We start from the raw sequence: 26966 nt of genomic DNA on the forward strand, positions 1-26966 counted from the left end.
GCCACTGGTGGTTTATGTTAGCCGTAGGCTATGCCTTTATTGAAGTTTATGAATCAAATATTAAAGAATATAAAATACAAATTTCTAGAAAAAAAGCAATTCCTACTGTGCAATATTGTAACTTAAAGCAAAAGAAATGGATATGACCAAAATGATCAAAGTCATCATCTCAAGGTTATTATGTATTTTCCAACAAGAAAGAGGAAAGAAAATTACAAGTGGCCATTAAACAACAACTCATATTTCCAAGTTCTGCTACACACCAATCATGCCCAGATCAAACTACAGCAGAACCATTTCACACTGTGATGAATCTATTCTCTTCTTTTCTAACACTCATGTTTGTCCTGTTCAGTCTGTTTTCTGTGCTTGCATTTCAGATGTGAGCTCTGTGTTCATCTGTGCCTGTGGCCTCAGTCAGGTTCTCCTGTTCTCCAGCAGCGGGGGTCAGGTTCTCCTGTTCTCCAGCAGCGGGGGTCAGATTCTCCTGTTCTCCAGCAGCGGGGGTCAGGTTCTCCTGTTCTCCAGCAGCGGGGGTCAGGTTCTCCTGTTCTCCAGCATCAGGTACAGCAGCCCTTTTCTCTTCTGCGACATCAACCTTTCCACCCACTTTCTCCACTTTCATTTCTTTTTTCTTTTCAGACTTTCCCTCTGCCTTGCTCTCCTTTTTTTCTTCTGCAATATGCATTGGTTGTTTCAGAATTACAGAGTCTGAAAGGATACAAAAAGTGGATTAATTCACTAATTTACATCCACTCAATCATTTATTCATAAAACCACTTCAAGTTTTGTGACAGTGTATAGTGTTTACCATAGGCCTACAAAGAAAGGAATGTAGTCCATTCCTGTCCATACAGTAACATGAGCATACACAGATGCGGGTACACAGATCTACTTGGGGGTTCGTCTTCGTCTTACCTTTCCTTTTCTGCATTTTCTTTCCAGTAACTGTCGTCTTCTTCTTCTCCTGAGGGGTGTTCGGCCCAAACACTACGTTCCCATCAGCATCAGTCAGATATGCAGTTCCTCCAAGGTCTCCTGTGCCCTCTGTCACATTTATCTGGCAGGAGAGGTTATCCACTTAGACACATACAAACCCACAATAGATTATAATAACAGATTGATACTTATCTTAGTAAAATTAAGTAAGGATGCACTACTTACCAAGGACACATTAGGATTACTTGAATATTTAGGTACTTTCCAGACTAATAAAGGTGGCATGTGATTTGAAATTCTACAATTAAGTCATAATGTTAAATTAACATATCTGAGAGAAAACGTTTGTCCATATTTTAGACATTGTGGTTTACAAAACCAGAAAGGTAAACAATCAGTGTTTGTTTCCTATCATCAATAACGTGGGCACTAGAGACTGCAGGATGGTAAATGAAGATTGTAGGTAAATCTTGTAGGCAGGTATTGACCATGCCCTGGGCAATCGGGTCTGATGAGTTTCTGTGGAGCCCACACCCTGGCCTCAGTGTGAGAAAGGTGGCTGCTTTCATTATACTGCTGTGACTTAACCCTTTGTTCAGTTAGATGTCATTAAAGCCACATTCCCTGGTTCAACCATTCACCTTTTCCGGTCAATGACCTCAAATGGAGACTCAAACACACACACACACACACACACACACACACACACTCTCACACAGCGACAGGTATGACTAAGAGTTTTTTCCACACGCCCCTAGCATTTCCTTGTTGTGTTCTTCATAACAAACACTTTCTTTTTCTCTGTCACATTGTTACATATCGTTCCCAGTCAAAGATCATAGGTCCATGTAGTAAATAATTTATGAGTAGATATAAAAACACAAGGTAATGCTTGAGCCTAAGGTTTATGCTTGAGTTGAAATGTGTTTTACGTGCACAAAAAGGGAACTCTATGCACTAAGGAAAGAGAAGGAATGTGATGAGTAGGGAAGCTTTACTAGATGTGTGTGGAGGACATGAAGGGCAGTTGGTTTGGGTGTGTTGAGAGCCTAACAGGATGTGACGTGAAAGACGAGTGCTTACGTGTGTTCTGATCAGACCTGGACTAAAATGTTCTTTTAATTATTTAGGTGCACTTTATTCAGTTTGCTGGGCCGGGGGGTGGGTGGACTGACAGCAAGAACTCGCTTCAGTTACTGTTACAATGGTTCACTCCATTGTTCCCAGTAAATGAAATCAAATGCACCTCAAATAATGGAAAGATTTCATTTGGGCCGTAGTCTGGCTGAGAAAAGGGGAGTGTCTTCATGCGTTGATTGTTGACTCCATGCTCTTGGCAATCTACTGTAGCAAACAGCATCAGACAAGTGACTGGAGTGAAGGGTGAATAGAATACTGAGCTGGAAGGGAATGTGAGGAGTTTGTGATAGGGGAGACCACACAGTGAAACCAAACAGGAGGAGGTGGGGGAATACGTGCTACCTTTATTAGTGCTTCTGAAGAGACAGGGAGTGGAGGAAGTGATGCAATAATTATCATTCATAGACAGATAGACAGAGAAAGTGACATCATGATCACTACAGGATGCCCGTGAATGTGACATCATAATCACTACAGGATGACAGGGGAGGTGACATCATAACCACTACAGCATGACAGGGGAGGTGACATCATAATCACTACAGGATGAAAGGGGAGGTGACATCATAACCAGTACAGCATGACAGGGGAGGTGACATCATAACCAGTACAGCATGACAGGGGAGGTGACATCATAACCACTACAGCATGACAGGGGAGGTGATATCATAATCACTACAGCATGACAGGGGAGGTGATATCATAACCACTACAGCATGACAGGGGAGGTGATATCATAACCACTACAGCATGACAGGGGAGGTGACATCATAACCACTACAGCATGACAGGGGAGGTGATATCATAATCACTACAGGATGACAGGGGAGGTGATATCATAATCACTACAGGATGACAGAGGAGGTCAAATCACTGCATAGTGATTGTGAAAGTAATGGAACTTACATTTAACACAGAAGCTGTTCTTACACAGATTCTCAACCCGTCATTGTTTGTTTTTCTTCCTCATCGTCACATATTTACTTAGGACGGTCAGCCTTTCATTTCTTAAGTCAGTTGCAGCAAATCAATTCAAACTTACACTCACATTTGACTCTACATGCCTTTTTGGTACTGAACACAAAGAACAAAGGAAATAACAGAACATAATATTTGGGCAGTGAAGGGGTGCGTAATGTTATAATCATGTAATTACTATAGGTTTACCGTGATTTCAAGATAAAGAATGTTTGGACCTACTAGTGTGGTTTACAGGTTTTGCTTCAATAAATGATTTTTTCCTTGATCCACTTTGGATTTCTCAAAGAAACTTCAGACATGTTGCGCTCAGACTATAACAGTGAACCACCTCCTTGTATGAGACTATATTGTTTACACTTCTCAAACCACAATCCAACGCAAAGGCTAAAGACGGTATGACAATTCTCTTTTTTTGCTGTTCATTTTTGTACTTTTTTTATACATATTTACGTCAAGACCGGGAAACCTTCTTATTTTTTCTTGCCGCCGACATCATCGGGCATGAAGACACTTACGGTGAAGTCTCCGCTCTCTGTGCCGTACTTGTTCTTCACCAGGATGCTGTACTTGCCAGAGTCCGCCGTGTTCACCGTGCTGATGGTGAAGCTGGCAAACTTGCCCGACTCAAACTTCAGGATGTAGTGGTCGTCTGACACCATCTCCCTGTCGTTCTTCAGCCAGGTGACCTCAGGCAGAGGGTCGCCTGAGATGTTGCAGGTCAGGTTCAGGGCCTGAGGAGGTAGATTAACACAAACAAACAACAACAACAAAGGTAAAACACACACATAGCGTTTACAGATCAACAAGCAGTGTTACTAATTGCAAGTACCAGAAGTACCAGAGTTCCAGGCCAAAATGGAACCATGAACATCCCCTTATACACCCAATACAGTGTACAGACCCGTCCCACCATACTCCTATGTGAGGACTGTAACTGTGGTGTAAAATTCTACTGCTCAACACGGTGGACTCAGCAGCAGCAGTTTACCTTGCCCTCCTGTATGGTGACCACATCAGGCAGGCCTCCTGCCACACGAGCACGGTCTACAACAAACAGCATCAGAATTAGGAGCTGACCTAAAAAAGACACCTGTATCTACGGCCAAACTGGATTTGACTGGAAAACGTTTAACTTACTTCTTTCTGCAATAGCAGCCGCTCTGAAGATTGACGGGAAGGGAAAGAACAGTCAGGGATGTTGAATAAAGAGGTTGCAGACAATGAGACCAGGAAACAGGGGAAACCCTAATCCTAACTTTGAACTTCTGCATAGAGCACAAACCGCAACCCAACTCTGAGTAACTTACTTGAGTCTCTGGAACTCTGCATAGGCGTCATCAAATGCTGCAAGGCCAAACAAATAAACAAACAAACAATTAAGTGCCAACACATCGGTCCAGCAGAGTCAGAGCAAAAAGACTAGTTAATTCCTTCCAACACCTGTGAATGGACTCACCCTGTCCGGACAGCTCCACAGTTCTCCGTAGACCACCCTTCCCATCGAAGAACTCAATGGCGTACTTTCCCTTGTCCTTGTCGGTGGGATCAGAAATCTGCAGCCACAGCTGTTCCCCCACCACGCCACACTTGATCCGGTCCGTGAAGGCTATTGCTGCATCCCTACCAGACAGGGAGAAAGAGTGGTTTGACACATTGAACACACACACACACAATCGCACACACATAGACACTTATACACACACAGATACAAGAACAAAGTCATACAGACAGTCACTAAGACATGGCAACGGTAGCAGTACACACTTGTGGTGCCAGGTGACATGTAGCTCGTCGTTGTAGTAGCTGACGAAGCTGTACAGTCTAATGCCCTCCTCAGTGCTCTGGATCTTCAGAGCGGTGGATGAGTTGGCTGGGTAACACAAGCAGAAGAAAAAGGTTTAATGTACAGGAAAATACATACAAATGTCAAAAGGTGTTTTGGTTTAGACCCTGTAAGATTAGGAAATAAACGGTGCAAAAAAAAGGGAACAGCTGGACTGGAAATACCTAAAGACATTCTTACCAATAACACTGAACACTTCGTTCATCATGTTCTTGAAACCTGAAAGATGGAAATTCAAGAGTTTAGTTAGTTCCAGTCAAGTACCGATCGGAGGTCTGGTTCAGCAGACAGTTCTGAGGGTGTACCTTGGTCCGTCAGGTTCAATGTGGAGGAGTCCTTCCCTCTGTCATCCTTCAGAATCACCTCGTAGATACCGGCATCCTTCTTTGAGATCTGGAGGGAGAAGTTGAGGTGAGAAGCAAATACCCACAACCCGTTGCAACTCCATTTTGTAAAAGAAAACGTAAATAGAAGCTCTACGGAAAAGCCAAGCTTTTCTCCCCTGCTAAGGATGTTGCAGGACACACATATATTTGACGCAAAAGCAAGAAAGCACTCTCAAAGGCAATACAACAAAGAGGCGTCTTATGGTGACAACACAACACGGATCCCAACTTTGAGTCTTCTCCAGTAAACGTCGTCGGGCGGAATGTCTGCCACGGCAGCGCCTGAGGCTGCAGGAGTGTCACGCTGCAACAGGGACACATGTTTACGTTCACAGCCGACCAGGGCTCAAGGCTCAATCATGTCACTTGCTACAGTACGCCCAGTGAGACGCATACGGGACAACAGGCTGGGATGGAGGTGGCTCTGCCCATACATATAAACTGAAGGATGGAAAAAGGACTTGACAGGACAGGCTGGATACAAACAGATATAGGAGTTAAGACAGAAAACAAATTGAGATTTTCTGACAGAGATATTAAACGGGGGGTTTGAAGTCCAGTAGGTGTGATGTATTAGGTTAATTAGTTAGGATTGAAGAGAAGGTGGTAATATCATGTCAAGTGTTCAAGATCAGGTCACAGTGTTGACACATAAAATAAAGGTATAATAAGGTATATAATATAAAATATAAATAATACATATATAACTATAATGTACAATATAATGCAGGTAGTAATACATAGAAGTTGTGCTAAGATTGTCATGTTCACTATTATCGGGCTGGACTGTGCACATAGAAAACCACTTTAGAATATGTTGCTCCACAATGCATCTTGTATATTGAAGATACACAGGGAGGTGATTCCTGTGATATGTGAAGAGACTGTATATTTACAATATATGAACAAAGAGAGATTTGATGAACATTCATATATGAGATGATGAGCACGTTGACAGGAATAATACTCCACAAAAGACAAAAGTGTTAAACATGTATACATAATAGGCAATTTGTATAATATATATACATATATATATATATCTTTCTTTCTCCCACCTGAGCAATCTCCAGGGTCAGCACTCCCTCTGAGAAAGTGAGATGCTCATCTGCCTTAATCTCACGCCCGTCTTTGTACCACAATGCAACTGTTTCCTTCTTGATGTTCCCAACCTGCAAGGGAGCAATAGAGGGATGGAGAGAAAGAGAGACATAGTTAGAGATACTCTTTAAAACTGTAAGTTTTAAAGAAGAATTTAACATCGTCCTCATTATTTTTTCCCTTGTCTATTTGACCACTTCCTTCAGCCTCACCTTGCACTTCAGGACAACACAACATTCTGGGGTCACCTCGTACCTCAGGTACTCCACAAAGTGAGGACCTACACAAAGCAAACATGCCAGCCATTATAAACATTAAACTTGAAACAAACCCATTTCACACCACTAACATAAGCTTCCCAAGCAGGTATGCGTGCTTGCTTGTGTGCTCCAGTCTGGTTCCAGTACCTTGCTTTCTGAACCACTCTTTCCTCTGGAACTCAGACTCCTTCTGCAGCTGCTTGAACACTGGAGAAATAAGCAAAAGATCACAGATGAGGCAACAAATCTTCAGTGGAACGAATACATGTAAATTATCAATGTATTCACTGTCTCATAGTGTGGATACAGTGACAGTGTAATGAGTAGACTTCTGGTTTAGTTAAACAGAAAAGGGGACCAAAAGGACCAAAGATTCCTTCCGTTCCTTCTCAAAATGATCTCCTATCGAACATGATTTGATCATGGATGGCATGAACTCCTCTGTATCACAGTGACCTATCCAGCCTCGGAAGGAAGGAGGAAAGGAAGGAAGACAGGAAAGAAGAAAGGTTGGACAGGGCCTAATCTGAGGGTTACCATCTCCAATGAGCACCAGGCTAGACTGGTTGGTGGCCTTGCCGTCCTGCAGCTGGAAGGTAAAGGTCCCCTCGTCTGCAGGTGTCAGGGACTCCATGGTCATCTCAATCACACCTGTGTTCTTGTCAAAGTTCATCTTGTACTTCTGCAAGGCAACAACCCCGAAGACAAAACATTTTCAGTCTTATCCCATATGCGCCATCGACAACAACACACGTTGTGACTGTGTTTAGGCTGTTAGCGATTACACTGCCCTATATTCACTCTTATTAAACCAGATACATATTTATATGTATTAAAAACATGTATTAGTCTGTACGTACACATATAGTTTGAATACATAGTAGATTAGAAGTGTGACTGTATGTGTGATTAATTTGATTTATTTGATTTCTTTCTTTTTCAGACTACTTGGTATGAAAGTGAGTGCCTGGCCTTTTAGCCCAGTGTGTTTGCCATCATTAGTTCCCTCTCTGCGCTCTCTCACCTCGCCCTGAGAGACAACGTTATCGTTGAACACGTATTCCACTTTGCCGTTGGCTGAGATCTTCTCAGCCTGCAGCCAGAAGCGAACCTTGCCCTTCTCCAGCAGCTCCACTGCAAGCTCTGTCTTCAGGGGAATAACTGAAGGGAGAGAGTGAAAGGAAGAGAGAGAGTGTGTTTGAGAGAGAGAGAAAGAGAGCGAGGGAGAGAGAGACAGACAAAGGAAGAGAGACGTAAAAGGATGTAAGTTATAGATGGAAAGATGAGGAGATAGTGAGTGAGAATGAGAGAGAGAGATCAGACAGTCATTCTAATACGCCACTAAATTCTATAAAGAGGGTGGATGAAAGTAAGACACTCACTTGGGAACTTGTGGTCGTGACTGATCTCAAGCAGCTTCTTCAGCTCTGTCAGAAAAGTAGACATGTCGGCATGAAAACATGACCCCAGAATAACAATATATTAAAACAGCAAAAAAAACTGCTGTCCCAGGATTTGGAGTGACTGTTACAGAGAGGACTGTGCCCGCTAAGAAGGGTCCTCAGGTCAGGAGCAAAGAGAGTGTGACTCACCCTCTGCGGAGAGAGTGTAGCTGGATGAAGCCCCATCCGTGTGGGTGACCAAACAAGAGTAAATGCCCAGATCGTCTTCAGCAGGTGTTTTAAAGGTGGCTTTTGACCTAAGTGGACACATAGCAGCGTTAAAAGAAAGAAGAACACTGAAGAACGACTCAGACTAGAAACACACACACTATTTTTCTTGAATTACTTGTTGCCTTTGGTTTCCATGGTAATGCGGGTCTCATCTGTGATTTCTTCGTAGTTTTTGGACCACACAAATTTAGAGTCTGGGGTCAGGTTTGCGCACTCGAAGTTCATGGAGATCACTCCATCATCATCAACGTCCACGACTATATCCTTGGTACCTGAGTGAGACAGGAGGAAGATTCAGGTTGACATTTACATTTAGTCATTTAGCAGACGCTCTTATCCAGAGCGACTTACAGTAAGTACAGGGACATTTCCCCTGAGGCAAGTAGGGTGAAGTGCCTTGCCCAAGGACACAACATCATTTTGCACAGCCTAGAATCGAACCGGCAACTTTCTGATTACTAGGCCAATTCCCTAACCGCTCAGCCACCTGACTCCCTTATCCTAACCAGGACACGATTACAAAGCAATGTGCTCCCAAGCCTTGGGTTCTGGGTTTGTGTACCTGGTTTGGTCTGGGCCAGGACTGGTTCTGTAGGTTCGGAGGCCTTTCCAACACCGGCCTTGTTCTGTGCACGTACACGGAACACATAGGTCTCTCCCTCCTTCAGGATTTTGATCTGTCAAAAAGAGAGAAAAGACTAATAGTAGACACCGTAAAGAGATGTGTCTCTTGAAAATGTCTCAAAGGGAAAATCTTGAGAGTTTTTTTTACATTTATTCAAAACTGAAAGAGATGGTTCTCCAATAAAATTCTTCTGCTTTCTATCATAAAACAAATGTTGTTTTCTATGTAGTTTAATCTTTTGAGTGCTTTCAATGTGCTTTTGAGTGCTTTCAATGTGCTTTGAGTTCCTAATAAGAAGACAGGAAGGTGCCGACCTTCATGTACTTCTTGTCTGTGGCTTTCTCGTTGACTCCTCTCCACGCCTCCAACGGTGCCTCAGCCTCCTTTATGTCAATGTAGAATCCGTTGACCTCATCACGACCCTGGTACACGGGTGGTTTCCACAGCAACACCAGGGAGGTGCTGCGTACCTCCATGGCCTGCAGGTCATGGGGGGGTCCTGTAACCCGGCAACCAGAGAAAACAGATGGTCAAGATGTTTTGTGTATGCAGCAGATTGGGGAGTTTTCTGAAAACTCCCCAAACTCCCCAATCGGCTTTTAGACAAAAGTTATTTTGTTCTTCTGATAACGTTGAGATGTGTGAAACTCACCTGGCACAGCGATGGTCCACTCCGCACATGTAAATGTTTCACTGGACAAAGAGGGGATGCCCACACCTGCCATGTTGGCAGCCCGTACCTGGAACTGGTACTTCATGTTCTCCTTCAGATCTGACACCTGGGCAGACAAGGCACAGACAGTCCCCAACAGTCACATTTTCGGGACATTAATAGACATGAATGATTAGAGGCCAGAGAGAGGACATCATCCCAAATCAACCACATGCCCCCCTCACCCTGTAGGCTCTGTCAGTGACAGACTTGATGTTGGCCTCGTGCCACTTCCCCACCACTCCCTCGACGACCTGCCGGTAGTCCACGAAGTACCCGGTGATGTCCGCCCCACCGATGAACGCCGGCTGCTTCCAGGCCAGCACCATGGCGTCACGCACGCACTCCAGAACACTGATGCCATAGGGCGGGGCAGGGGTCGCTGTGGCAACGCAGGAGGCCAGTTAATATCAGGCTGAGTCAACTGTGAGGCTAGGGAGTACTGGGACACTGAAGACCTGTTATCTGAATTCTGCTATTGTTCTTAATACTTTTTACTATTTCCTACAGAAAGAGTTGGACACCCTTGAGGACATTTCATATTGATGTTCATTATTAATAAATTAAAAAAAATATATATTAATTCATATGAAAAGTAAAAGTATCTTTGATTTGAAGATAGTATGAAATAGAGGATGGTGGACTGAAGCCAATATAGTCCTTGCTGTAGACTTGCTGTAGAAGTCCCTTGTTAGCGACACACAGTTGAACATTCAACCTTTTGACTCATGCTGTGTTCACAACACAGTGAGTGACAAAGTGGAAAAACAGACTCTCAGGATTTGAAAACGATAGAATTGCATGTGGGCAGAATGTCTCTAGATTCACCAGGTTTCAAGGACTGGACTGCAGTGACGTCTTGAGAATAAAAGCTCCCAAAGCAAGTTGGATCCTATTACAGAGCAATGATAAATTGAGCTGCCATGTCAAACACAAATAGTCACGTGTCTTCCCTAATTTATAGCAGAGGGGGTTTGAGCTCTTGAAAATCAAAGAGGGGTGGGTTTTTAAGAGGCAGAGAGTACACTACTGTAAAGGTCTCAGGTCACAGGTGGTCATGTCTTCATTGCGATTTGCTGACCTACTTTGGAGGTGAGCTGTGATTGGTTGGCAGGGGCTATGTCACAGTGTGACTGCGTGTGTTAATGTGCACTGAGCTCACAAGGTGACAGTGGGGTCCTAAAGAGCCAGCCTACATTTAGAGGTAGCCAACACATTGCCTGAACGTGTAATGTGGGTTTAGGACCCCGATGAGCACCCCAGGGTGTGTAAGTCAGCCTTGTGGTAAAGGTGGCCAGCAGAATGCCTTAACGGCGTGACTTGAGTTAACTGTAAGGAGTGGTATTAAACTTACCTGAAAAACTTAATCTACAATATACCTGTTTTGTGAATTTCCTGTGGATGGGACAATAGAACCTCACCATTCAGATTTTTACAATGTCATTATTATTACTGAGAAACAATGGATCCAAAAATAACACATTTCCAAGAATAAAACATCATTAAATAGAACCATTCCTGTTGGTGAAAGATGAGTGTTTTTTTAGGGAGGGGGGTGGATGAGGAAGAGATGGTTGTCCCTGACTGAGTGCTCACCTGCTGGGTCTGTCCTGGGGTTCTCTCTCCCATGTGTAGATGCTTTGGCAGAAGCATCTACAGAAGACTTACGTGCCTGCCCAACCACTGGCACCTGTTCTTGGGCTACAGCCTGACTCTGAACCTCATCTGTAGCCAAGACAGAGTCTACGGCTGGGTCTACGACTGAGTCTGGGCCTGAGTTTATGTTTGAGTTTGGGACTGGGACTGGGTCGGAGTCACAGAGAGAATCTTGGACCAGGTCAGGTGCCCAGGTCACACTGCCTCTCTTGCCTCCCTTGCCTTTACTCCCAGTGAGTATGGGCTCTGAGGACTCTGAGGGGTCTGAGCTGGTGGTCCCAGCTCTGGCCCCCGGCCCGGCCCCGGCCCCAGACACACTGTCAGTCTGAGCATTGAGCTTTAGCATTGTGTCAGCGGGAGGCTGGACGGCTGCATGCGTGCCCGTCCAGCGTGGCCTGTGCTCGGTTAGTCCGCCCGCGTTACCCCCCGGCCCAATCTCCGGCAACACACCATATGGAATACCGCCCCCTATAGGAGTTAGCAGAGAAAAGCAGAAGAGGCCATTTTACACACACAAAAGAGGAACGATTATCACGAACAACTCAAATCTCAGTTACAACACTCAAACACAGAAAGAGAGACTATTAAAGCAGGAACAATAAATTGGCATATCAGATACAGTTACACAGTCTTCATCTGACAGAAAAATGAAGACAAGATGACAAACGGGTGACATCTGGGTGAGGAGACAAAAAGCCATTCGTGTTTATGAGGAAGCGCAGGCCTGTGAGGAGGAAGGAGAGCCAGTGTGTGAAGGCTTTGCACCAATCCTTTATGAAAAAGCCACACTGTACTTTAGAAATGATGCCAATGGATTTCATCCGCTGACCTTGGTTCATATTTTGATTGGATACAGTATGATAATGTGTGTACAGTCAATACAAATCAGTGTAATCGTTATCTTGCATTGACTTGAGGGACACTTTTTCCAGCTACTAGTAATGGAAATCAGGAGAGGAGAAATCCATTAGCATTGTTTCTAAGTGTGTTTCATAATGGCAAACCGAGCATGCTGCTTGGCGCAAAGCTAGCCAGTGGATGAGTGATGTTGCCCAGCAGAAAGCACTGGAACTCAGGGTGCAGACAGACATTATGGAGCAGCTGGAGGTGAGCAGGCAGGACCTACTAACAGCAGCGGTGGTGGTAGCATGGCAGGGTTTTCACCTGCTTAGTGTATGTGTATCATGCCTACTCACTGTAGAATGCTAGAGTATGTGCTACTTTTACGTGTTTGAAATGTTGGTAATGTAATGCATTTATTGTGTTACTGGTATATGTGTGTTGTACGGTGTGCTGTGAAAACTATGCTGTCCAGACCCATGCCACTGTCAGGTTAGTCATCCCAGATGAGTCAGAGACAAGATGCAGATCTGGGGGGGTTCTGGTGGGAGTGGGGTGGGGAGGATACCTTAAACACCAGGAGGGGGGGCCGACACTCGTGCTCAGGACAGGTGAGGGGAATCGGGGTGGTGGCGGAGGACCGCGAGGTGGGCTGGTTTTGTAACCACCGCTGAGTTGGATCGCGTCCGACCCAATTTAGAGGAAGTCTACAAGTCCTGACCCTGACCCCAACTCAGGGGGAGTGCAGGGGTGGGGTTGGTGGAGGTGGTGGGAGGGGGAAGGAGGGGTAGCAGGGTCTCGACGGGATGGTGGGTGTGGCTTACACGGTTACTACGGTGCGGTACAACGTGACGGCGGAGGAAGTGGTGGAGTGACAGAGTAAAACCAGAGAACCAATGGAGAGAAAAACGTATAGATGCGGATGGGGACACAGAGCTGAAGGAACACGTCTTAATGGACAGAGATAATCCACAATGGTGCATCAGATACATGACATCCCTTCATGGTGTCGAGAAAAAACCTTCATTTCATCAACTTCTAGATTAATCCTGTTACTTAAAAATATGAAGGCCTACTTTTAATCCACACGAACGTCAATTTAACAAAAATAAGTTACTTAAGAAACCTTGAGGACTAATTCGGCCCTCTTTCGTAAGACTCAGGTGACCCCCTTTGTGGGTCTCACTCACCAATAGCAGCCTTCACCTCAATAGGCTCAGACTCCTGAGAGCTCTCGCTGAGCCCTGCAGCGTTCACAGCCTTCACCTTGAACACGTAGGTCTCTCCTGTGACCAGACCGTGGCAGATGAACCTGAACACAGCATGAATGCAATGTCACCATTTGCTTGTAATGCACCTGTTGACCATACAGAGGGCAGGGTACATCGGAGGGAAAGGAGTGCTGTTTACATAAACGGAAAAAGGTTACGGAACACACAATTGACCTTGTGAAACAACCCTCAAGGAGATGTTGTGGTTACTTGTGGAACTTTTCATTGTTGAGATGGTTCTAGCCGGAGCCTCTATCTAAGAAGAAGGTTCCACGTGGAAAGTGAAAAGTCAAAGTGTTTTCCTGAGTTGTGTTCCCTCCAGAGAGCACTGTAGAACCATGTATGGTTCTGCATGGCAAATGTGACCCTGCAGTACCTGGTTGCTTTGACAGGCTTGTTGTTGCAGGGCTCCCAGACATTGCTGCCCACAATGCTGGCCTCAATGTAGTATCCCACCAGCTCCTTGGCCTCACGGGAAGCCTCCCAGGACACCACCACGGATGTGTCTGTGTTCCTGATGGGCACCACACGACCAGGGGGAGCTGGGATATCTGGGGACAGAAATGATACATTTGATTAGATATCGCTGAATGTAATAGAGTGAACTTTTCATTTAGATTTGAGTATAAGGACTGACACCAAACTCCAAGGGCAAGCCAAGGGCAGATTGGATGCTTTATGATTTGGAGCTTGTGATTGTGTATGCGCCAGCCCTAGTGTTGATGTGCAACCTTTGACCCCTCACCCAGCTTGTCTCCCACAGTGGTGGGTTCGGTGGGGTTGGAGGGCTCGCCCACGCCAGCAGAGTTGCAGCAGCGCACACGGAAGCTGTATGACTTCCCCTCGGCCAGGTCGAACAGGGCGAAGCGAGGAGACTTAACCGGGATCTCTGTGTTCACCCTCTGCCAGCTGTCGGTGCCAGACACACACTGGAAAACAACATTTACAATTGGGTTATTGCTGCTTCTATATTTCACAAGTAGAAATATAGAAATACAGAAAAAAAGGTAATAATGTAAAACATTACAGTTATTATAAATAGGTCCTTGGGTGAACGTGGTGTTTGTAGTACTGGACAGCCTCAGGCTGTGTTCTGAAGACCAGGCGTCAGATCTTACCTTCTCCACGTAGTACATGACGCCCTCATGGCCTCTCTCACCAGGAGGCTTCCAGCTCAGCACCACATAGTTCTTGGTGGCCTCAGTCACCTCCAGCTCAGCTGGAACACCGGGAACCACGCCCTCTGGAGGATACGCTCAAACGTTCAAGGTACACCCACTCGCCCATTACGGTAAGCTACTGACCACGTTACCGCTAAACGGTTTGCCCGCTAAACGGTTGCTAACACTTACAGGCTCACATCAGCATCAAGATGATCGTTTTCCTGTAAATATTCATTCTAAACATGGAGGCCGTCATGCGGTAAGTCTTTCTTACCGGCGGGCTCCTCCTCTGTCACGATGATCTGACCGGTCCAGGGGGCAGAGGTGCCTTAGAGAATACAGGTGAAAAAGGGACTATAGACACATGCGTCTAATACTGTTTTCCATCTACACAGGAGAGGATCTCAGGGCCATAGTTTCATTCATTTTCATTTTAACCTTCATTTAACCAGACTCGGCAAAACCTGCTGTGTCCTGGTATGACTGGTGTAAGATTACCGGTTCCAATCAGTTTGCCTGACATGGGGTTTACGGTGCTGGCCATACCTCTCATGCGGGCGCGGTCACCCGGGTCCATGGCGGCCACGGGCTCGGAGGCGCGGGATGGGCGGCTCATGCCGGACTTGTTTACAGCGCGGACGCGGAAGGTGTAGGAACGCCCCTCGACCAGACCGGTCACGGGGAAGCGGGCAAACTTGATGGGGGTGTCATTGCACTGGCTCCAGTGGGTAGTGCCAACCTCACATCTGAAAAGGAGGAACAGAAGCAGAGAGGGTGGATGTTTCAACCGAGTGCCAACCTCTGGTTGATCTCTACAAGCCAATTTATAGCCTCTAATTCATGTAAAAGAGCAAATTGGCAGTAAAAAAGGCTAGCAAATCAATGTTAGAGCACACCCAAAACTCTGACCTATGACATGTCCTAAGACTGACCTGTCCACGAAATATCCCATGATTGAGCTTCCTCTGTCCACCGCTGGCTGCTTCCAGGTCACGATGACATAGTCCTTGTTGGCATCCTGACAGCGGACGTCCAGAGGAGCACCAGGAGCCCCTTCCACCTCCGCATCAGCGTCTGACAGCAGGAAGACACACATCTTCAACACTCTCAACACTCACTTGTGAGGAAGTTTATGGTTGTGAGTTACACTGTACTGTTTATTAGTCCTATACAATGTGTGTGTTAGTGTTAGTGTGTGTTAGTCTGTAGTAACAACGGTCTTTGCCCCCCCCCCCCCACACACCCACACACACACACAAACAGAAACACAAATACAACCACAGACAGACACACACACCAAAAGACACACACATACGGATACACTTACACAAACATCCAGTCTAAAACACAAAAATAAATCCCTAATATGTTTCTGTGTGGTACACAGTAGTAGGAGTCTGTGTCTGGTGTCTGGTTTCCAGTGTACAGTGCAATGGACTGAGGTGCGCCAAGGCTGAGGTCCAGAAATGCTACTGGTCTTGAGCCCCCCCCCTGAGGCATCCTACAGAAGGGGTGGGGGGGACAGATTTAGCAGCAGCCATCTCCATAGACGTAAGAGGATCGGAGTGGAGACTTTTAAAGAGACATAACATGGCAGGTCCTTCATTAAGTCAGTGGTCACTTAGGTGGTGATTCAGGGAGTATTTAAAATCACTGGCTATCATGTGCATTGAGTGTTTATGTATGTGTTGAGCGTGTATATATCGACGGCAAGTGGGGTGGTGTATGTGTGCTTGTTGCATGTTTTAGTCCGGGGAAGGACTGGGAAAAAATCTGGAAATTGGTCTCTTTAAAATTCTTTTCATTTAGGGACCATTTTTATCTTGAATTTGGAAGCATACTTTTGCTGCGTAAACTCTGTTAAGTCCTATCCAAGCTCCTTGAGTAGACTAAGAATTGCTTAGCTAGCTTGGTTTTGTATAGCTAGCTACCAGAAACACTGTACCTGGCCTCTGAAAGGTTAGAGAGTGAATAGGACCTATTTTCATCACGCTCACTGTCTCCCCTAAGAGCAGGCGTATGGACACCATGAAACAGAGAAGGTCAATCCCGTTGTACAGGCTGACATTCACAGATAAATATTTTGGCCACACATACAGTATAACCTTTTCCGTAGTTAGAAAGACAGATGCCTGTTGAGAGGGTGACAGTTCAGAGTTATTGACCTCTAGGGTCGTACGTTGACAGATTTCACTTTGTTTGGGAAAGTGGGATTTAAAAGATGACACCAGTATGGCTGAGCTACAAACTCCATGTGGGACCACTCACACACACACATATTCTCACACACACACACACAGGCCGTGACTCCACCGTTATCTGCTGTGACTTTGACCGTGGTCGTGTTAATCACACATGACACATGGCAACAGAGAGAGGGGCAAACAAGAAACAGAAGCACTTTCTGTGCTGTATGTCCATGAACAGTACATCCAAGAACAGTACATCCATGAACAGTACATCCATGAACAGTACATCCATGAACTTCACAGAACATGAAGGGCTTGTTCTTTTTGACTCAAGTCCACACCTCTGACGAAGACGTAGGCAGAGTGGGTTTCATAGCCGCTCTTGGTGGTGATGCGCAGCGTGTACAGGCCCTCATCCTCCTTGTTCAGGTGTGTCAGGGTCATGGTGGCCCGGTCACCACTCCAGTGCATGTGGGTCCACTTGGAGGGAGACAGGAGAACGTCTGGCACACACAGAAGAACATTGGAGAAAACAGGATTTGACAGCAGATGCAGGACTGTGTAAAAAAAACTGCTAAAAATCGAATCTAAATATTGTAGATATGTTCTACTGGCACACTAATGCAGAAGACAAAAACAGATTCATCTAAGACTACATTTATGTATTTATTTGGATATTTTCGCAAGAAAGGGGAGCCATTTAAGCACTCCTTCACTGTCTTCCTTTGAATAAGAATTGCGCAAGCCCAATGTATCAGTAGACAAGGCAAGTGTGTACATTAGCACTTCAAATAGGCATGAATCAGCGCACACAAACTTCATCAAGTACAGTGCATGTTGGAGTGGGGTTGTATTTCTATGAGTCTGTGCCTGTCAGCACTGAGCGGGTCTCAGACATGGAGAGGAGTGTATCAGTGGCCTGATGCATCACACAGATGACAACTCTGGGACACGTCCCAGCCAAGACGTGTGCACCAGCGTACACCACCAGTCACATTCTCAAGACGCTAGCTGCATTAGAAGATTAAGGATCAAATGCCATAATCACTAGAACCATTCAAATAATCCTAAACACAGAATACTCTGTGCTAAATTGTAACTCTTGATAAAAACGGTTTATGATAACAATAAAACTAGCTGGACTTGCTATTGATGTTAGTTTCATGGATCAACTTTGGCCAATTATTCAAGGGGTGTTCAAGGGGGTTTTAAGACTGTTCAGCACTTTGCACCACAAAAGAAACCCTTGGCTGGGAACCTTCTACCTACCGTCTCTGTACCACTGCACCTCAGGCTGGTAGCGCTGGAGGTTGGGGTAGATGATGACAGTGCAGCCCAGGCTCAGGGTCTCCCCCTCCCGGCCGAACGCCACGTCAAACTTCTCCACAATATGGGTCTGGAAGGTGATGCCATACTCAGACACGATGCCGTCTGAAGGACGAAGAGATGTGAGGTTACTAAGGGTTCAGGTAGGGACACGCATCCGCCATGCAGCTCTGGGAACACTGTGTGACACAGACACACACACACACACACACATCTCAGATGGATAAACTGAAATATAAACATTCATATCGCATCAAGGGACGAACGAACATTGGTCAGGTGACCCGTCATGGTCTTCATTATGTTCAGCCAAAACACTCTTCAATAACCTTCCATTCCATCAGAAGAGAAAAAGACTCAAAGAATGCCACACAGGCACAACTTCTCAACAGACAGGGGTGTGTAAGGGGCTTCTTCAGTCACCCCCAGGCCTACACAGAGACAACTCGACAACAGTGTTCAGGGACAGAGACTTGACAAGGTGTCCACAAACAAAAGGGAGGTGACTAGGAAGCACACAGTCATGCAGCACAGAGAGCAATGCACGTGGTACACATGGACCAAATCCTAGTTGGAGTTAAAGACTTTCCACATCCGACCATCCACTGCATCTAGTTAGGGTTGTTGTTATTCAAAGGTGTGATAGGTAGGTGTCTTTTATATATATAAAAGTAGGCTATAGTTCATGTACAGTTTAACTATATCATTATGCTACTTGCCTACAGCCAAGACAGTAAATACACATTCCAAAGATATCACACTTTGTGTCTATTCATATTGCATATAAACAACATACAGTATATTTAGCGTATCCATATATATATTCAAACCTCATATATATATTTAAAGTATCATATTTTACAAACAAAAAAGAGGAGGGCTGTGGACTGATCCCAGGCAAATTATGATTTGATTGTATTATCAAAGTCCCAAAAAAAGAATACTTTCAAACAAATGCACAACAAAGTGACCATGCAGATACGCATTGAGACAGTCTGTGAATACACCAAAAGTTGAACAAAACATAATCAAACCAGAGGTGGCCCTGTTACCTTTAGAACCGCTTGCTGCACTTGCTGCGCCCACCAGTGTCAGAAGAACAAAGAAGCGGTTAGCTTAGTAGCACCCAAGGCATCCCACCCTGTCCCTACCCCCACCCTCCCCTGACCTCCACAACCATACACCAGCATACAGCCTACTGTACATGAATGATGTTATGTTGATGAGTCATGTTTGGCAGTTGCAGAACATCCTGACTTACATCTGGGTGAAGGGAGAGCTTCATCCACTTCTCCCTTGAATCCTGAGGAGAGAATACGCAGAAGAAGAGTGTTTATGCTTCATTTTGAGGAACTGTGGTAACTAACAATCTAGTTTCAACAATGGGAGAGTGGGCGAATCTACAGTAGGAATAGGGCCAACGAGTTCACATAATCGAAGGCATGGGTCTAAAGGAGAGGAATGATGTAAACATTTTTATGGTAAGAGATTTGATTTAGTCTATCTACTGTATCTATTTAGTATCTACTGTATCTAAGTGATATCATGAAAATAGTAAGAGTTGGGAATTTTGTTCAAACATACTCTTAACAACAACAGAAGCGAAGGCGGAGAGCTCTCCTTTGGAGTTCATGGCAGACGCACGATACTGTGCCGTGTCATCAAAGTCACATCTGAAAGATCAGCGGGAAACAGGTGATGTTCAGGATACACACGTTTTGTCTCCTTATGCACTGGCTCACGTGTAGCCTACAAATAACCCCTTGGCCCCCCTCCCATCCGACTCCCTTAAATCACACACAACTATGTGAGCCAGGACTGTAATGTGTACCAGGACTCCAGGACGCAAATACTCTGGAAATAAATAACCTCTGCTAATGATGTCATACGCATCAGTCGCTAGGTGTTATTTGTACGAGGTGGTTACAGTGTGTCCTCTAATGCACCATGGTTTCAGCTATAATGTTACTTTCCATTAACTAATGACTTGCCACCTAATATCTGTGTGGACCTTAAACATGCATCTGTACCCAAGGGCACTTTCTCAAGTGTTTGTTCCTGTGTGAAGTGATCTAAAACAGGCCACATATCTCCAGAGACCTCCGCAGTCTATGTTTAGACGACCTCTTTGTTATCGAAAGGTGAGACGAGAAAAGGCTCCAAAGATCCCGTCTCATCAAACCATACGAACGGACGGACAGACAACAGACAGACATCTCTCTGTACCTATGGTGTGACATATGACACTATGACACATATGACACTCCCTTTAGCCCTCAGTCCGACCTGCCCGCTCTCACAGTAAGCTACCAAAACCTATTCCTTCACGGAGGTCTGGTTGCACCATTAATGGGTGCTAGGACGATGTGGTGACATCACAGGGATGATATACCCCACTCAGAGATGGCTGTGGCTTGTTTCAGAGTACGTGTTAATGCACCACAACAGCCGTTGGCCTACCTGTTGATCTCCAGTGAGTGCACATTATAGCTGCTGACGAGCTTGTACTTGCCCGGTTGGGCAAGGGGGTCAATTGTCACATTGTTTTTGTACCTTGTTGTCGAAAGTAGATAGAGAGAAAGAAGAAGAAGGAACGAAACCAGACATGTAAAAAAGGAGGGAAACAAATGTAAATAGTCAAGGCTGAAAAGGTAGAGTGTGAGGACAGAGAGAGGGAGAAAGAGAGAGTGTGTGTGGCTGTGCATGTGTGTGTACTGTATGTGTGTGTGTGTACTGTGTGTGTGTGTGTGTACTGTATGTGTGTGTGTGTGTGTGTGTGGGGGGGGGGTACACTCACCAGACGACTCTTGGGTCGGGCCACCCGGAGACAGTGCAGTGCAGACGTACGCACTGCTTCTCCCACACCGTGTGGGAGCGAGGCTTAATCACAAACTCTGGGGTATGCATCAGGCTGTCCTCGTTCATGCGCTTGTGGTACTCCTCGTTTTCATGAATCTGAAGACACCGTGGTGATTAGGTCAGTTTAGTTACTACATAAAACACTCACATTTCCTTGACCACAACCAAACACCAAAACCCTAGAACACGTTAAAACCATTTCTTGAACACTGACAAGGAATTCGCAATGCATACTCAAAGCAAAGACAAAGCATTTTCAAGGCTCCTTCTTGGAAATTGGCCTCAATAAATATTTTAGCAACATGCCAACTACGTGCATCTTTCTCTGTGTGGCACTGTTCCCAGGCAATCCCAGGCAATAGCTATGGGACACCTTCTCTCGCCTCCAATAACCCTTAACACATCATCTGACAACACTCCCTGGACACTGCTTCCTGTGTCTTAAGAAACCAGATCAGTGGAGGAATGTCTCACCCAGTAACAGGGCTCGTTGGCAGGGGAAGGACAGGCTAAATGCAGGGTGTCCCACTCTGGGGGTCACAGTGGCTCTTTTGATTAGTATGACTGGGGCAGGATCTTTGACACAATCATTTTAATGAGAAACACAAATAACCCCTGAGGGAAAAAACCTGAGCAGAGTAAAATGATGACAGACACAGTCACGCTAGACTGTCGACCATGTACATGGAGCGTTGCTTTGCTCATTCTTGTCTTCAAGGGTTATTAACATAATTATAACGTATTCATAACAGTCCTTTGCCACTATTATACTATTTTATGACCTCACTTGGAAGTCAGAACAAAATGTTTCTTTGAAGAAACTCTTCCCACTTCCCTCTATGATGTCACAAAGGAGAATTCCGTCTACCATGATGTCACAAAACCATTGTCTTGTTAGATGTCACAAAGACCTCTCTCTCTCTCTATGACGTCACAAGAAGAATCCTTCTCTTTATGATGAAACAAAGCAGTACTCCTGCACTAACCCTTTTGCTCAGAGAGATGCGCTCGGCCGACTCGCGCATGGCCGTCTTCCTGGAGCTCTGTTCAGTCCTCTCCATCTCCAACCCACTGGTGAACAGGTTCCTCCGGGCCATGTGCCCAGCGCTCTCCTTCATCCTGGCCTCCTCTGTGTCAGAAAGCCCACTGGCAAACTCCTGACTACGGGGGAAGATCCGGATAGGATGGAGGAGGTGGATTTGTCAAGTCATGTTTACAACACTCTCGCAGATCAAGCCATTACTGTAACTGTGTAGCCCACTACACCCCCACCTAGGTTTAGAGGTCATTTACCTGCCCCTGAAGATGGGCACTACATAACCAATAATTTGATTCTCTCTGTCCACAGCCAGGTAGGTGGGCTTGGATCTCTTGGGTATTGGGCTCAGTCTGCTTTCCTCCAGCCCAGAGTAGGAAGACACTCTAAGACTAAGACACGTTACACTGTTAACCACTACAACATAAGAGAACTGGGGGTTAAATGATAGGTCTTTGAAATATTATGGGATGTATTAATAGGAAGAAGGGAAGCGGGTTTAGCCAATAAGATGAGAACATGATCAAACATGGCCACCAAGGAAGATAAAACAATATAATTCAGTACTAATAGTAGTGATATGCATTTGTAAAATAACTGCATACCTATCCACTATAATTCACAATGCTACAATCAAAGTCTCCGAAAGTCATACAGTACTTCCATTCATGTACAGTATACAAAGCACACTTATAAAGCCCTTCATGGCCATGACATACCAGCCACAACAATGTCCCTCTATGTGCACTCTCTTTTAAATAGATCCTTGAGAATGGAGGAAGGGATAAAGACAGGAATAACAAGCTATCTCCTCTGTGTTGGATTGTGGAGATGATGACAGAACTTCTCATAAACATGACATGAGGATCAGAGGTCAAGCTTGATTTTTTCACCCCTCCATAGGTCTGTCTGTTAAGACAGACTCCACATAGGGAAACGTCCACATTACTATCTCTCATTGCTATCTCTCCCCTCCTCATCTGGCTCTGTGTGTATGTCCAGCCTGATCCTGACCCTGACTCCAGAGAACACCACATGTCAGTCTGATCTTTGGCCTGTACAAGCAGTCATCTAGACAGATTATGTTGAGCAGAGCTCGACATAACCGACATGTTGAGCAGAGCTCGACATAACCACATATGGCAATGGAGTACAGCTTATTCCTGCGCCAAGCCTGTGAAAGGAAGCAACCCAAAACAATCTCAATTCTGAACTCAACTGAAATATACATTTTCAACAGCAAGTTTGGTATGACATTGCTGGCCCCATGGGGTTTCTGTTTGTTACACAGATGCCCCATGACCTCCTAAGAAAATTGACAAGGCCAGTGTATTTAAAGAGTGGCCAGGTGCTCCCATGAGAAAGGCCCAACACTCTCAACACTCTAAACCATTCATCTTTATCTCAGCCATCGTAGATGTAGCAAAGCAAGCTTCTCATTGTCTTTGCATGAAGGTGTCTGAATATAAATTAGCTTTTTTTACTCAGCAGGTCTAGACAAATCACATTCAGAGAGCAGCACTGACACAAAATCAAGAGCTGAAGCACTGACACAAAACCAAGAGCTGAAGCACTGACACAAAACCAAGTCTTCAAGATCAGTTTCAAGAATTCCATGTGACCCTATCACCTTGCATCTGCATGTCAGTCTTAAACTCTGATCCTGTATGGTGATCTGGCATTACTGTGTACAGTACTCCCAGTAAACTCATCGATGACCGGCTTCAAGCACCATATCTCAGTTAGATGATCTCTCAGTTAGTTCTGTGAATACTAAGAGAAGGAACTTAAAAACTAGTTTAGCATTCCAGATTACCAACTAAACTGCAACACAGCCTGCATTCCCTCTGGAAAGGTATTCACTGGGCAAGACTCTATTTCAGTCTATGCCATATACCATAACACGCCATTATATAACCTTGCGTTGCTGTAAAGCTCATCCAATACGTCAGCCTGCTAGAGATCAGCAAAAACAGGCTAACAACAAAATACATAGGGCAAAATGTCTCATAAACTAGCCAGCCATGGAAGATGCATTCTCACACTCACATGCAATCATACATCTTGGAACTTCACAGAGCATGCAGGATTCACAGAAACTAGGTATTTTGGCATGGGTGTTTAGATGTGGCTGGATAAAGTGTTAAAGAGGGCAGAAAGGTTTTAGCTTCAGGCAAAGGAGACTTAGGGAAGGAGGGGATATCAGCAATGGCAGGAAGGAAGTGACATATTGGGTGGAGCCGTCCAAAAGGAGGAGAGAGAGGTAAGTTGATTCCAAGTAGTGAAATGAGTATTTTCACAGGGGGACATGGATGGATGAGATAGCTGACTGAAGTAAGAGGTGGGTAATGAGGGTTAGGGGCTATCCTCTGTTCTGACACAGGGGTGGGTAGGTGGGTCGGAGGAATGGACCCTTCAGCCTCCAGGGCATTTCCCCTCCTCCTTACCCCCTGCTGGTGCTGCTGCTACGGGCGGCGTAGCTGCTGCTGCTGGCCTGGTATTGGCTCACAGCCGACTCCATCTCCTTGCTGCGGTAGCCACGATCATAGTGGCGATGGTTCTTCTGGTAGAAAGGTATGGATCCCGACATCCTCCACAACGCTGTGCCTGTCTCAAGCCCTGAATCTCCCAAGTCTCCGATTACCTGTCTGTCTGCTTAGCTATTGTAGGGAAGTGGTGGTATTGAGTGCAGTTGGAATACTGCAAGACTATTGTTAATTTGGAAAAACATTGTAACAATCTGTCTGTAGGATTATGGTTAAATGAATCCCTGATATGATTAGAAAGCAATCCGATTGGCTTGATATAATATGTGTAATCAGTATAAATCACTAAACACAGATCATTTATTGCTGAATTATAAATTGTATAATTGTATAATGTATCATGCCATGTCATTGATAGTAGATCAGTGGTGCAGGCACATGAATTTCTTTCATCACTAGGTGTGATTTCGGAAAGTCTGTGAATGTGGAATTCCAAACCAGTGTTTATACTGGAGCTAGCCAAGCACAACATAACTTAGACAGCAAACAGACAAAACATCCCATCAACATGCACATAATCCACACAGTGAATAAATGCATTAACAAGGTTATATACTCAAATTTGTATCTTTACAAACAGCTTTACTGTCTGATGTTTTGTTGAGAAGGTCTGGTATTAATAAATATCACTTACCTAGGCCAAAAAAGCCTCCAACTAAATTTGATAGAACAGGTGATTAAACTCCAAAAGTTCCCAATAAAGCTTGCAATCCAGGCAAAGCAACAGGTAGGTGCGGTAGCAGAAGACAGGGCAGCCTTCTAAACAACAAAAATAATATTGGCACTCGACGGAATGTCGAAGCCACAGTCGCGTCCTTTTATGGTGAGGGGTACCGATAAATATAGCCGAGCATAGGGAACGAAGGGAACTCAACTTTCAAATGCAAGCAACACACCCGACCCAATGGGATGCACTAGACTAGAGCGACTCAAGTTAGCATGACAGAAGTTTCAGCGAGTGCCCCGATGTAGGCATGCGCTTTACGGATGATCAAGCTATTGGCAACTAAAAAAAATCTCAACTTTTCATAGGGTTAGGAGTTGGTTAGTTTGAGTTTTTGTTTCATGAATAGGAGTTTCAAGGTCATTATATAATATGGCTATAGATTTATGTAGATTTCTATCCATGGGCTAAATGTTAATATTTCTGTTTATGGTCGATTATGTTGCCCATCATACCATCAAAAGACTCGAACGATTGTAAAACTGCACACGTCTCCTGATAGTACTGGCTCCATATCTAAAGTGGCTTCAGCTGTGTCTGTGGCTAAATTTAGCCATGCCATTGTTACTTGTGTCACAAAACGAATGTCAGTTAGAATAATGCGTGTATGAGAGAGAGAGAGAGAGAGAGAGAGAGAGAGAGAGAGAGAGAGAGAGAGAGAGAGAGAGAGAGAGAGAGAGACAGAGAGAGACAGAGACAGAGACAGACACAGAAAGAGATAATGTGCCATGTAAAGCATATGCCATCTTCAAAATGTTTTTTCTCTCTCCAAATAATGGAAATCTGGCTTGGAGTCTGGCCTCCCCACCGTGGAACACTTAGTGATCAGAGTCTCTGCTCTCAACTTATATGATCAGACACATCGTTCTTAATTACCTCATAGGGTTGAGAATAATTTAATACAATTAATGTATTTCCAATCTATACATACAACTTGTTTTCAGTTACCTTTGCCACAAATGTCCTGATCTTAATTATTGTCCATTGTCCATGGATAAATCAGCTAACAATCAGTCAATCAACACTCAAATAGGGGAGTTTTCCTTGAAAACTCTCCACATCCATAGAAAGCTCAAGCCCCCAGCTAACAAAGAATGTGATAACATGGTTGGCTAATGACTTCATCCCATCACACTTAATATGTTTGCTGCTTGCTAACTTGTCAGTGATTATTACCCTAAAAACAGCATACTTTGAATCATACTCACACTTTACCACAGCAATGTTTTCAGTTTATATGATTAATCAAATTGTAATCTGAATGCCGCTTTCTTGTTGAAAATGTGCTACGTGGTTAGCGGACTCTAGTGGTTAAAGACAGTGGTGCAATATAAGGACATTACATCTAGTTTAGGAGCCCCTCATCAAGTCCCCTGTAAACACAGAGGGCGTATCAACCTAACATCTTGATATCCTGTAAGACCCACTGGATCTCAAGAGCTCACAGTCAAACAATGTGAGAAACCAGCAGTCAATCTGGTTAACCAAGTTCTCTCTCTCGGTTGTACTCGGGTGTTTTCAAATGACAACCCCACCCTTCTTTGGAGAAAAAAGGGTCTTCTCTACATAGTCTCACCAGCACTTAATAAGGACATAGGTACAGTGATCTGTGTTGAGATCACAGGGGGAATTCATTACTACCCTTTGGTATCCTGTTGGGTTCTATGTTTCCATCTCCGTCTGTGAAATGCCTTGT

At 44.8% G+C, this 26966-nt stretch overlaps 1 protein-coding gene across 7 annotated transcripts; it reads right to left on the reverse strand.

The window, feature by feature from the left end:
- Positions 1 to 154: 154 nt before the first annotated feature.
- On the reverse strand, positions 155 to 25366 carry myom1b (myomesin 1b). Of its 7 annotated transcripts, XM_062480211.1 has the most exons (41): positions 25181 to 25366; positions 24448 to 24660; positions 22258 to 22392; positions 21951 to 22125; positions 20903 to 21060; positions 20566 to 20658; positions 19690 to 19778; positions 19367 to 19408; positions 19158 to 19181; positions 18049 to 18210; positions 17121 to 17282; positions 15523 to 15664; positions 15137 to 15336; positions 14865 to 14918; positions 14546 to 14670; positions 14173 to 14356; positions 13804 to 13978; positions 13347 to 13468; positions 11767 to 11784; positions 9846 to 10042; positions 9601 to 9727; positions 9263 to 9447; positions 8886 to 9000; positions 8439 to 8595; positions 8243 to 8349; positions 8033 to 8077; positions 7675 to 7811; positions 7188 to 7332; positions 6798 to 6857; positions 6603 to 6670; positions 6348 to 6461; positions 5209 to 5296; positions 5084 to 5122; positions 4825 to 4930; positions 4517 to 4680; positions 4368 to 4404; positions 4198 to 4220; positions 4049 to 4104; positions 3576 to 3791; positions 919 to 1060; positions 155 to 711 (listed from the first exon to the last, which is right to left on the reverse strand). In XM_062480211.1, exons 2-41 carry the CDS (start codon positions 24588 to 24590, stop codon positions 377 to 379), a joined length of 4866 nt encoding a protein of 1621 aa, XP_062336195.1. In that variant the 5' UTR covers positions 24591 to 24660; positions 25181 to 25366; the 3' UTR covers positions 155 to 376. The 7 variants fall into 7 exon arrangements, with proteins under 7 accessions (XP_062336195.1, XP_062336197.1, XP_062336196.1 ...); XM_062480213.1 differs by lacking the exon at positions 19158 to 19181 and having other exon boundaries at positions 25181 to 25365; XM_062480212.1 differs by lacking the exon at positions 11767 to 11784 and having other exon boundaries at positions 25181 to 25365.
- Positions 25367 to 26966: the final 1600 nt, after the last annotated feature.

This window comes from Osmerus eperlanus, chromosome 15 (genome assembly GCF_963692335.1).
Source record: "Osmerus eperlanus chromosome 15, fOsmEpe2.1, whole genome shotgun sequence".
In the NCBI taxonomy this organism is placed as follows: domain Eukaryota; kingdom Metazoa; phylum Chordata; class Actinopteri; order Osmeriformes; family Osmeridae; genus Osmerus; species Osmerus eperlanus.